A 12,465-nucleotide genomic window follows, 5' to 3' on the forward strand; every position below is an offset into this window, starting at 1 on the left:
AAGTAATTTGGAAGTTATGTGTATTGACATATTGAGCCACGCCCCTAAGAGGTTAATTAGTTAATAACTTCTGAACGCAATGAGATCTCAACACGGTTGACAATATCGTTTGACCACATTGAGCCAATGATGATTCAGAGAAAATTTCGTAAGAAACGGACGCAGCGTTTAGGAGGAATGGGCAAAAATGTGTTTTTTACAAAATTCAAAATGGCGGAAAATCTAATTAGGCGCATTTTAATTTCACGGATAAGTTTTTTGTAGAGCAGTCCCACCCGGACATGTGTGTAAAATTTCAAGTCAATCGGCCATAGTTGGCAAAAAGCGTAGCCTTTCTGCCTAAAGGGGGCGCTATAGGGACATTTTCTCAGACTTTTGGTCGACACCCAAATTATATTAAAATTTTCGCCGAGTCTGATGGGTGTGCAAAGTTTGAAGAATGTAGGTTTATCCCAAGCACCTCTTTTCCCTGCGCATAGGTCGGGAATAATAATACTTAGCATTTCAATAGGTCCTCGATCTGACTACGTCAGTACTCGGGCCCTAATTATACATGATTTTAAATTTTTTTCACAAATTAAAAAACTGAAAAGTGCAATGTGCAAAATTATTCAGCCCCCTTTACTCTGAGTGCAACCAATTGCCTTCAGAAGTTGCCTGATGACTGCTGAATGATTGAATGTTGACCGAATGACTAAATAGAGTCCACCTGTGTGTAATCTAATCTCAGTACAAATACAGCTGTTCTGTGACGGCCTCAGAGGTTTGTTAAGAGAATATTGGGGAGCAAACAGGACCATGAAGTCCAAGGAACACACCAGACAGGTCAGAGATAAAGTTGTGGAGAAGTTTAAAGCAGGGTTAGGCTATAAAAAGATTTCCCAAGCTTTGAACATGTCACGGAGCACTGTTCAATCCATTATCTGGAAATGGAAAGAGTATGGCACAACTGCAAACCTACGAAGACACGGCCGTCCACCTAAACTTACAGGCCGAACAAGGAGAGCACTGACGAGATGCAGCCAAGAGGTCCATTGTGACTCTGGACGAACTGCAGAGATCCACAGCTCAGGTGGGGGAATCTGTCCACAGGACAACTATTGGGCGTGCACTCCACAAATCTGGCCTTTATGGAAGAGTGGCAAGAAGAAAGCCATTGTTAAAAGAAAACCATAAGAAGTCCCATTTGCAGTTTGCCAGAAACCATGTGGGGGACACAGCAAACATGTGGAAGAAGGTGCTCTGGTCAGATGAGACCAAAATTGAACTTTTTAGCCTAAATGCAAAACGTTATCTGTGGCGGAAACCTAACACTGCACATCACCCTGAACACACCATCCCCACTGTCAAACATGGTGGTGGTAGCATGATGCTCTGGGGGTGCTTCTCTTCAGCAGGGACAGGGAAGTTGGTCAGAGTTGATCGGGCGATGGATGGAGCCAAATACAGGGCAATCTTGGAAGAAAACCTGTTGGAGTCTGCAAAACACTTGAGACTGGGGCAGATATTCACCTTCCAGCAGGATAACGACCCTAAACATAAAGCCAGGGCTACAATGAAATGGTTTAAAACAAAACATATTCATGTGTTAGACTGGCCCAGTCAAAGTCCAGACCTAAATCCCATCGAGAATCTGTGGCAAGATCTGAGGAATGTGGAGGAATTGATGTCGGTCTGAAAGATACGAGGTAAACCAGGAGAGGGCAGTGCCAGTTTTACCAAGGGAGTACTGGAGACGTGAGAGGATGGAGTGGTTGATTATTGTAGACAAATTAAGTTTAAGGTGTCACGATCATAGTGGTTCGCCTGCGTAAGCGAGAAGATGAAAAAGGAACTGATAAGAAGCAGTGGTTAGTAGTTAAACAAAAGACAAACACTATCTTTTTTTATTTGGTTTATTTGAATATTAGATAACGGTAGCGCACTGACAGGAAGGAAACGGAATTTTAGGTCGCCACAAGAATGTGTTTAAGATAACGTTTGACTTCTTTGATGCAACAATTCTGAGGAAATTTACCCGATGCAATGTGGATGATGGATGATGGGAACTTCCACCCTCCATTTTGTAGATTATTTAGTATATATTAGTAATTATAATATATGTTCTTAATTCAGTTTAACAGCATATCAGCCTCTTTTGTTTCTCTTCCTCTCTCTAGAAGCTGTCACTATATATAATAAAGCAAAAATATACAAATCAAGCATGTATTTCCCAAAGTTACAGTATTTTTTGTTAAAAATATCCACCTTGTGTTACTCCCTGCACTGCAGCTAAGTGATTAAATATTATCTCTAGGAAAACACAAATAGATTTAAAAAAATGCAAACTGCAAATAGACTGTTGGAGTTCACATGCAACAGTGTAGAAGGATGCTCAGGAAAAACACAGCATGATCAATAACTGTACTGACAAAAACATTAGTGTATGGGTGTAAATCATTAACTTTTTATTTTATTCTTTTGAGTACAACCACTATTTTCAGTCAACAATCAACTATTTAAATTTAAATAAAAATTGTTGGCATGACATGCAATAGCATTTGTAATAGTGGAAAAGGAAAATGGATAGAAACAGTGATTATGATAAAGTGATTCATTAAAAACATGTCAGCATTGAACATTAGAGAAAAAAATCTTGTAGAGCCTATATTCATGTGTTCATGAGATGTATATTGAGTATTATTATACAAGCTTGAAAAATATATTTCACATTTTAAACATTACAATAATATATTGGATGAGGGATGAGAGTTAGCGCCTCCAAATCTGAGGCCATGGTGCTCTGCCGGAAACCGGTGGATTGCTCCCTCCAGGTGGGGACAAACTGCCTACCCCAAGCGAAGGAGTTCAAGTATCTCGGGGTCTTGTTCACGAGTGAGGGTAAGGTGGAGCGGGAGATCGACAGATGGATCGGTGCGGCTGCAGCAATAAAACAGGCGCTGTACCGGTCCGTCCTGGTGAAGAGGGAGCTGAGCCGGAAGGCGAAGCTCTCCATTTACTGGTCGGTCTATGTTCCAACCCTCACCTATGGTCACAAACTCTGGGTCGTGACCGAAAGAATGAGATCTCGAATACAAGCGGCCGAAATGAGCTTCCTCCGCAGGGTGGCCGGGCTCACCCTTAGAGATAGGGTAAGGAGCTCGGACATCAGGAGGGAGCTTGGAGTCGAGTCGCTGCTCCTTCGTGTCGAAAGGAGTCAGCTGAGGTGGTTCGGGCATCTAGTCAGGATGCCTCCTGGACGCCTCCCATTAGAGGTTTTCCAGGCACGTCCAACTGGTGGAAGACCCCGGGGAAGACCGAGGACACGCTGGAGGGATTATATCTCCCGGCTGGCCTTGGAACGCCTCGGGATCCCCCAGAATGAGCTGGAAAGTGTTGCGGGTGAGAGGGAAGCCTGGGTCGGCCTGCTGAACCTGCTGCCACCGCGACCCGACCCCGGATAAGCGGCTGATAATGGATGGACAATAATATATAATTATGTCAATCAGTTTTGATTACAGATTTTAGATTTTACATTACCATGATATCAGATAGTGATCTCTTCTGATCTCCAGCTCTCGGTCACTCACTGATCAAATGGCACCCTCTTCTGGTAAAGATTAGGCCATCCTCCATCCTTTTACACAGCAGCGGGTTAAAATGTGATTCAAGGTCATGCTGGTTTGTGCCGCATTACTTTTCTTTTTCTTTTCGATTTTCTATACCATGCATTAAGCTGCCCTTTAGATGCCCTTGTTCCATTCTATTATGAGTTAATGCTTCTCCTCAAAGCAAGCCTGACATCCCGATGTAACGGGTCAATGCCCATGATAAAATGGTTTAATTTTACTTTGATCAGGTGTCCCATTCACAGCAAAAGCCAAGAAGGTGAGTTGTTGGAGAGCTGGGCATGTCAGTGCCTTGCTCAGAGGCAGCTGGTTTCATTCAAGAAGAGGAGCAGATTTGAACCTCACAAGCCTTATATTCCCTGATGACTTTAGGCTCAGCATTACTCAAAATAACTGTGCTGCCTGTGCCATGGTTGTTCTAAATTATCTCTCAGGAAGTAACAGAAAAGAGAAACAGGTTTGACACATTTTTAATTAAAAGGAACATATAGTGATTAAATGACAACTTAAGTAGCACAAATCTTCTTACGAGACAGGCCAAAATAATGCAAAGTGTGTTGTCTGCGCAGTGGTGAGCAGTTTGAATTGGTGTTCTTAAGAGTCTTGTAATCTTCTTAGTGCGCTTCCAACACTGAGGTCATTCCAGTCGATTTTCTCGATTTGACATAATTTCATAAATTCACCTTTTAAGGCACTTACATATCACATACCCATGTTGTACATCATAAATTGCAGAACAATCTCAGCTCTCGATATAATGAGGCACCATTGTCATAAGGCACAAGTGTAAAGACTTGAAGATGTTTGGCAGCGGCAGTGAGAAGTAGGGTTGGGTACCGAGAACCGGTGCCAGTATGGCACCGGTTCCAACACGTCCGGTACCTACTGGACCGAAAAGCAACTCAGATTTCGGTGCTTCCTTCCGGTGCCTGAGAAATTTAAATACTTTTTTTTTCCCCACTACTCTGTAAAGTTGCACGGTATATAGATACTAAAAAGGTAGCGCGGTGCTCGCACGCTAAAAACGATTATTAAAATAGCGCGGATCAGAGCGCACTCGCTGCTCTGCTCTCTGTCTGCCTGCATGCAGAGCGGGGCTCGAGGGGGCGGGGCTTCCAGCGCTCACACACACACACAGTGCGCGCACACAGAGATCGCTGGAGACACGAGCACGAGCTTTTGAACGCCCGTCCTCGGCTTGATGGAACAAATCTCTCCAGTTGATATCAATGATGACGTGTAGTCCAGTAAAGCAGCAGTTTTAGGATCCAACAGTGTCTGAGTTCTGTTGCACAAGGTCCAATCAGGCCACCTGATGCTTGTCTGTTCTTTTTTTAAATATATATTTGTATAGTTTGAAGTTAAAAGGTTTGAAGCTGTAGTTTGAAGCGTGTTTTGTATGTACTTATTTATTTATATCTATAGTATACTTTAAACAGTTCATAATATTGTTAAATTTGAAGAAAAAAAATTGCGTTGGCAATAAAAAAGTATCGGTTCAGGCACCGTTTAGGCACTGGTATCGTTTTAAAAGTATCGGTTTAGCACCGGTATCGGAAAAAACCCAAACGATACCCATCCCTAGTGAGAAGTGGTTTGTGAAGAGGCAGAAGAAGCCGCAGCAGAGGTCTGGCAGGAGGCCGTGCACCAGGAAGAAGAAGAGATGGACGTCTAAGATCCTCAAACAGCACCGCCAAAAGATCCTGAGGGAGCTGAATGTCAGCGGGACCAGATTATGTCCATCAATGACACCAGCTTGGTGGGGCTGCCACTTGCCACCTGTCAGGGAATCATCAAGGTACACAGCATCAGGTACCTCCAGTTTTCACATATTCAGTGTTCATTCAGTGTTCGAAGGAGATATCACAACATAAACAATGTCCTGGTGGTTAGAAACGCTACTCAAACAGACTATTTTTTAGCTGTGGATTTAGTGCAGTGGAAATATTTAGCAAGAACATGTATGTAGGAATAAATGAAAAAGAACTGCTGCTCTCATGTTTTTTATACTTATTCAAACACTAATGGAGAATTAAGTTGGAGAAGACTTTGGCTTCAGGTGATACACGGTCACCACTGTCCTCATCAAGAGAACCGATCTCAAGTTCCAGCTTGGTTTCAGTGTGCAGAATGGCATTGTGAGTCAGCCCTTGTTAGCATGAATCATTCCACTAAACTTTAGATCGAGGTTACTGTAACAATCCCCATTACCTCTTGAGTATCGGGCAGCACATAGAGGGCAACACACGGTCGTTTGCAGTTTCTTAATGCACTTTATTTATAGGCAAGATGCAGGTATCTGTCGTCTCCTCGACTGTGAGCGGTTCCGGCTGCATCGCCTCTGCTACCTGCTTCTCCTCTCACTCCTCTGTTTATATGGGAGACACACCCGCACACACACTCACAAAAACAATTGTACCCAGCTGAGCGAACCACACCACCGCCACCACAGTTAAAGTACACACCTGCGCTATACACTTACACGCAAAGTGTCTTTTTTTTCACATTTTCAGATTTGCAGTCTAATGCGAGGCGGCATAGCATGAACGAGGCGGTGTTCGTGTTGGACACAGAATCATTGAAATAAATGGTCAGAGTGTTGTCGGCATGGCACATGCGAAGATTGTTCAAAACCCTGTCTGTCTCAGTGGGTGAGGTAAGAAGACATCATGCCACAAGATAGCAATTTTCGCTGATTACGGCACAAATCACTGTACCATTGTGGTGGCGGGGTGTGGTTAGCTCAGCTGCGGAGGGGGAGTGGAGGACCGATTCTGGGAACAGGTGCCGGGATGAGGTGTGATCAGCCTCAGCTGGGTACAATTGTTTGTGTGTGTGCGTGGGTGTGTCTCCCATATAAACAGTGACTGAGGAGGAGTGAGAGGAGAAGCAGGTAGCAAAGGCGATGCAGCCGGAACCGCTGACAGTCGAGGAGACGACAGATACCTGCATCTTGCCTATAAATAAATAATAAAGTGCATTAAGAAACTGCAAATGACCGCGCGTTGCCCTCGGCGCTCGGTGCCCACGGGGATCGTTACAACCATGCAGCCCGTTTAAAGACATAACTACAGATTAGATCAGTTTTAGGTTAGTTAAAGGCAAGAACTTTTGGTGTCCTACATCATTGTAATCCTGCATGCATTTAATCAATAAATACAATTACTAAAAGAGCAAAGGTAAATCTTTAATTGTGTATAACATACACGCGGATAATCCCCCCCCTTCCCAAAATATAATCGTCCAGCATATGAGGGATGATTGTTTGAGAACATTTGCCTGGTCAGAAATTAAGAAATATGTGATTCCATTCAATGTCAAGGCAATTTATTACCTAAAATCTACAAATTAAAGTGCATATCCTTATCTATCCACAAATGGATACTGTGTTTCAAAAGAACAGTTTGACTTGCAGATTTTTTTGTTTATTAGCTTTCGTGCTGAGAGTTGGATGATCTCTCATGGAGCTTAAGTGGTAGTTCAGGAAGGAAGACCCTACACTACGGGTCGTGCACATATCGCAGTCTATTTCTTCATTACGGTAGCAGCTGATCTGGGGGGAAGTCCACTTGTAAGCAACCAACCAGATGCGTCACTGTGTCTCTAAGCCAATCAGATCGTTGCTGTCAAATGTTAAAGGTGTGCTCTACTCTGCTGCTGTCAGTTGTCATTTCAGCTCGGAAATGAATGCGACCCTCATCCACCCCAGTCACCTCCAGGCAGCAGGCAGTCAACTCCTAACTCATCACTGGATGACAGCAACTCCCTTCTTCACCACCACCACCAGTGTCTGGACTCCATGGGGATTCTGCCGGGTCAGAACTCAGAGCCCCTTGTTTATCCTGGTTCAGGATAGAGTCCGATCGCCAAAGACTTTGCACTATTCATTGTTGTACTATTCATTGTGATCCAACAGAATAAAATTATTGTGAATTCGGAACAAGTCTCTCCTGATTGAAATGCCTGTACATTGAATATGAGACTATCAGCTGCTTAGCTTAACTTAAAACAGGAACAAACAGCTAGCTTGGTGCAACATAAAACCACTAGCACCTCTAAATTGTATTTAATGTCTGGCGCACAAACCTTCGTAAAACCACAAAGTGTCATTTTTACACCTTATTTTTGTAGTGATTAAATAAGTAAGATACAACGTGTTAATGAGTGAGCAAGATGCATCTTCTACTCTATAATTTCCACCTTTTCCCAGCTGGTAACATCATTGTTTTTGTGTGTGTTTTAGCCCAATTTCTGCCAGCGTATGTCTCCTTTATTGTTTTTCACTCACAGATTCAAGGTCTCGTCTGACTCTCTGGTGGGACAGAAGGGAGTACAGTAGGCCTTGATTCAAATGATGCGATTAGGACCGTGCTTCTTAAATTGACAGTGTAATTGTTCCCCTCTTCTCATCTCTGCCAGATTAACATGAAGACGATGCCTGCTGTGATGTTCAGACTGCTGACAGGACAGGAGACGCCTGTCTACATATAGAGACCCTGCATGGATCAGCCCACTGTAGTTATGCATGTCTGGTCGTGTGGAGCCGAAGGACATATGATGGACAGGTGGCTCAGTGGGACGAGGGGAATTTATTTTTCTATCATTTTATTTTCTCGGCCTCTTGTTGCAATGCTGTAAAGGACATCCAGTTTTCATTTTCAGGTTTTATCTTTAATTACATTGTCATAATGGCCTTACAATGTGAATACTCTGTCTGTGGTACTGTGCGTGAGTTTCTGGTGTTGAAGAGAAGTAGTTCAAGAATGTATCACAATATACATTACTGAATGAATGTAATGTGATAACACACTAAGAATACAATCTTATAAATGAATGCTTGTTGTTGTTTTTATTTTATTATGGTGGTACTGCAAAAAAAAGTACTTACAGACAAGACGTAAAGTGCATGTTCCTCTATTAGAAATTAATCAATTGTTCCAATCCAAGCACTTTGGTTTGCATTCTTCCTCTCGTTTTTTTTCACATTCATTTGGATCTCAGAAAGTGTTCATGAAGGATGCTTTACCCAATGACGCTGCTCGAGACCTATGTACAACTTAGACCATGTGCTGTTTCTATGGCAACATGCATGGCTCACAAGTAATCCTCAAGAGGCTATCAAAATGTAACCAATATTAAACTATACATTATTTTCATCTTTCATTTCCAATGAAAAGTAGAGCAACGATAGACCTATAATCTGTATTGATCAGTGTATATACACAGTGTATGGATACCATACAAATTAACATATTGTACTTCATGACAATGAACTTTACATACACAACTATTTACAGTTAATTCATGTATAACACATAACAGGCTCACATAGATCATTCAAACAGGTGTGAAGACACTGTGTTAGACACTCCTCCAACACATTCAGCAAAAATATCTTCAAGTATTAGCAGGACGGCTTCATAGGTGCTCCTAAAACACAGAAACAAACTCATGTCAGTCAACAAGCGAAAAAGGTGGATATAACTTATATAACTAGCAGTCAGTGTTTCCCCTAGGTTTACAGCTTTTTTTGGGGGGAGGCGGGGTTATAAATAATAGAATAAAGAACATTACAATCACTTTCAAGTGAACCAGATTGCTCCATCAGACAAAAAAAATGTGCTATCACTTTGTTAGAAAATAAATTTATATCTGTGCAAAAATTACTAATATTTAGTTACTACTAAAGAGTAAGCATAACCTATTAATGGCGTACGGTAAACATTTAAAATCAGCATTTCCTCTTGCGCCCCACCTGTAACACCGCCCCAGTTTGATAAATACTGACTTGTGAGTTAATCATGTAAATACAATATGTCTGGGTGGTTGCAGCGTCGGAAATACACGAGGGCAAAGGGCAAAACTGTCCCCCTAAGAAATATAATTTTGCCCCTGATATCACTAGGAGAGGGGCAAAAAATGCCCCCATAATTACCTCTAATAATTATGATTATTTAATGAACTTGTCAAAAACATCGCAGCCTATATGACCCGGTCTCCCCCCCCCCTTGTCTGTCCTATCTGTAATTCCTGTACTAGGTAGGTACAAGGTGATTAAGGTAACAAAAAAATCAAGAAATATAATTTTTAATTATAAAAAAAAAGAAAGAAAAAAGTTATAATTGTTAATAGTTGTTTAAAAAATGTAATAACAACAAATAACAACAAAGAAATAAGAATACAATTGAATTGAATAGTTGTTTTTTTGTTAAAAAAATCAAATAAAAACACTTTGAATCTGTAGACTACTGCCTAATAGTCTTATTATTGCCATTTGATGACAATTGCTCATATACTGTAAACCTAAATAATTTCTAAACCAATTTCTTTTTAAATGGGCCTGGATTTCAGTCGGTGGGGGCAAACATGTCCTACACTGGGTGGGTACAGTTTCCTCTTCCTTTTGTCAGATAAACAAATTGGAGGAAGAACCGGTTTTACTGATAGAAAGCAGACGTAATGTCACGTCTGCTTTCAATCAACAAAACCAATATTTTACCTACTCGCCTATGATATTGTGATTCATCTAATTCCAATCTTGCATCCCTTATTAATGCCGCATTGGTCACAGAACTGAATATGTATTTTGCAACAATAAATTACATCAAAGTCAAATTTTTAACAGATTTATATAAGTACAATGAATAAAGCCACATACCGCTTTTGATGTCAGTGGGGGAAATTGTCACTCCATCAAGAAAAACTGCATTCAGGTATCCCTCCCCATAAGAAACATCCTCGTCTTCATGACTGTCGACACCGACACTGAAAGCATCTTTAATATTTTCTGGTATAAGAAGGTTCAACATCACCACCAGAATCCCAATGAAGGCACACAAAACACCTGTAAAAGATTTCAGTTAGTAGAAATTGCGCTCTGCGGGCCTGTTTACAGTTCAAAACGTATGAAATGAATGTGCAGTGTCTCATCGCTACCTGTAGCCAGAGCCAGCCAGAATGAATGGCTGTACTCAATTTCAAAGGAGTCGGTTCCTATGGAGAAAACACACTGCGGCGCGTTCATGATCGTGGAGAAGGAGGCCATGGAGAAGAAGATGAAGGCTGCGGTGGCCATCATCATGTACCCGGCGTACAGAATGGCCGGCATGGAGAAGAGGATATTGGCGAGCATCCAGCAGCAAAATGCCGTCCTGTGAAATTATGCAGCCATGTAAATGTCTGCTACTTTTAACATTCATCTGATCACACTGACAGTTTATCAATACAAGTTCAAACTGTTAGCAGTTATCATTACCAGAGGGTTGCAGAGGCATATCGTCCTGAGTATCTGTACTGAAAGATGAGTCCACATGGACTGCTCAGGGTGAATTTCTCAGCGATGTACAGGATGGGGTTGGGTAAACCTTTCTCCAGAGCATCCTCATACTCTTCTTCCATAGTGTCATGCCAGCTGAACATCTCATTGTAGTCTATGGTCTCATTGAACTGTACAACAGGATTCCCTGTGAGAGAAAAAAAGGCACACATTTATGACAGATGCACCCAAAACACACATATCCCACAAAGTAGTTTAAGTTGCAGGACTACTGAGCAAACATATCTAAGTTGTTCAACGCTTTAGAGCTGCCAGTGTATGAGTGTATTGTAAACATATCTGCGCATAACAGCAGCAATGGTGACTCACCTTTCAGTGTCACATTGATGCCGTACAGTCCAACATGCAAGCCGATGTCAGCGTTAACCACTGCGTTGCTGAAAGACTTGTAGGTGGCATTAGTGGTCATTCTGGCCCCGGCCCAGTCGTTGGTAAAGTTGAGCGCTACCGAGAAGAGACACAAAGTGATGAGTGACGTCGGCAGGAAAAGGAAAATCTGTGATTTATTCAACGACAATAACAAAAATACAAAACTCACCCACTATCACCACTCCTATGAACAAGCTGATAATTGTTCGACACATCCAGAACAGCCTCTGATAGGATCATAAAGAGCTAAATGATTTAAGGTGCACTGAATAAAAAAGGAGACAATACTTCTGAGGTTTTTGCAGTTAGTAATAGTTCATGTGACGCTTTGGACTCACCGACTTCCCTCGTATCCCTGGCAGAATGAGAAGAAGACTGACTGCTAGCACAAGAAAGACCAGAATAATGGTGAGCAAGCGGCCACTGAAGATGAAGGAGGTCCTTTGTTGAGGGTAGAATGGGTAAATGCCATCGTAGAAAGTCATCTTAGCTCCTTAGCTGAGACTAGACAGTGTAACAGAGAAGACAGTGTTAGTGGCAGAACTCTCAGTTTCCTCCAGAGGCAGACATAGCAGCACTTGTTCCTTACGGCAGATACCGTACGGGACGAATATTACTGCTGTGTAACATGGCACATGATGAAGCACAACCATATCTGACTCATGTAATGTCACCTAATGTTCCCTGACACTGTGTCTCTTTGCTGCAAATAAATGAATGCATCTGTGTCATAAACAAAAGGCATGCAATTATAGTTCATCCACTTGACCACCTCAGTTAGTGTAATACAAGTAGATGCTCTTGATTTTAAATCATTCATTTGCACCTAAATGTGAATAAAAGTTTCAAATGAAACCCATCAGTGAAACAGAGAAAATCCCAAAGATCTTTCTTACCTGAAAGTTGAAAGACGAGTACGGCAGGAGGAGAGTGAAATGTAAATGTTGAGGGCACATACACTTCTTTTATACCCCCTGCCCCCTTTGTTTCACTAAGGAGGAGGATGCATTGACTGGAATACTGTGGAAAAGAGGTGGTATCCAGAAGTAATGACCATTCCCATTTTTGGCAACACAGGTCTCATGCAGTTTGTGATTAGTTTGGTTTAGTTATTGCACCATCCTTCACCTGCACTTATGCTCCTGCACTGCA

General features: G+C 41.9%; 1 protein-coding gene across 1 annotated transcript in view; it reads right to left on the reverse strand.

Moving 5' to 3' along the window:
• Nucleotides 1-12,376, reverse strand: part of LOC306741103 (dual oxidase maturation factor 1-like) — a gene marked incomplete at both ends in the record, with an annotated part of 18,753 nt that extends 6,377 nt beyond the window's left edge. Inside the window, 9 exon segments of the mRNA XM_079223356.1 lie at nucleotides 10,267-10,452; nucleotides 10,545-10,759; nucleotides 10,864-11,071; nucleotides 11,254-11,388; nucleotides 11,483-11,540; nucleotides 11,652-11,809; nucleotides 11,812-11,817; nucleotides 12,210-12,343; nucleotides 12,345-12,376. Coding sequence (XP_079079482.1) covers nucleotides 10,267-10,452; nucleotides 10,545-10,759; nucleotides 10,864-11,071; nucleotides 11,254-11,388; nucleotides 11,483-11,540; nucleotides 11,652-11,809; nucleotides 11,812-11,817; nucleotides 12,210-12,343; nucleotides 12,345-12,376 — 1,132 coding nt within the window.
• Nucleotides 12,377-12,465: the final 89 nt, after the last annotated feature.

This window comes from Taurulus bubalis (genome assembly GCF_910589615.1).
Source record: "Taurulus bubalis genome assembly, chromosome: 9".
Classification (NCBI taxonomy): Eukaryota; Metazoa; Chordata; class Actinopteri; order Perciformes; family Cottidae; genus Taurulus; species Taurulus bubalis.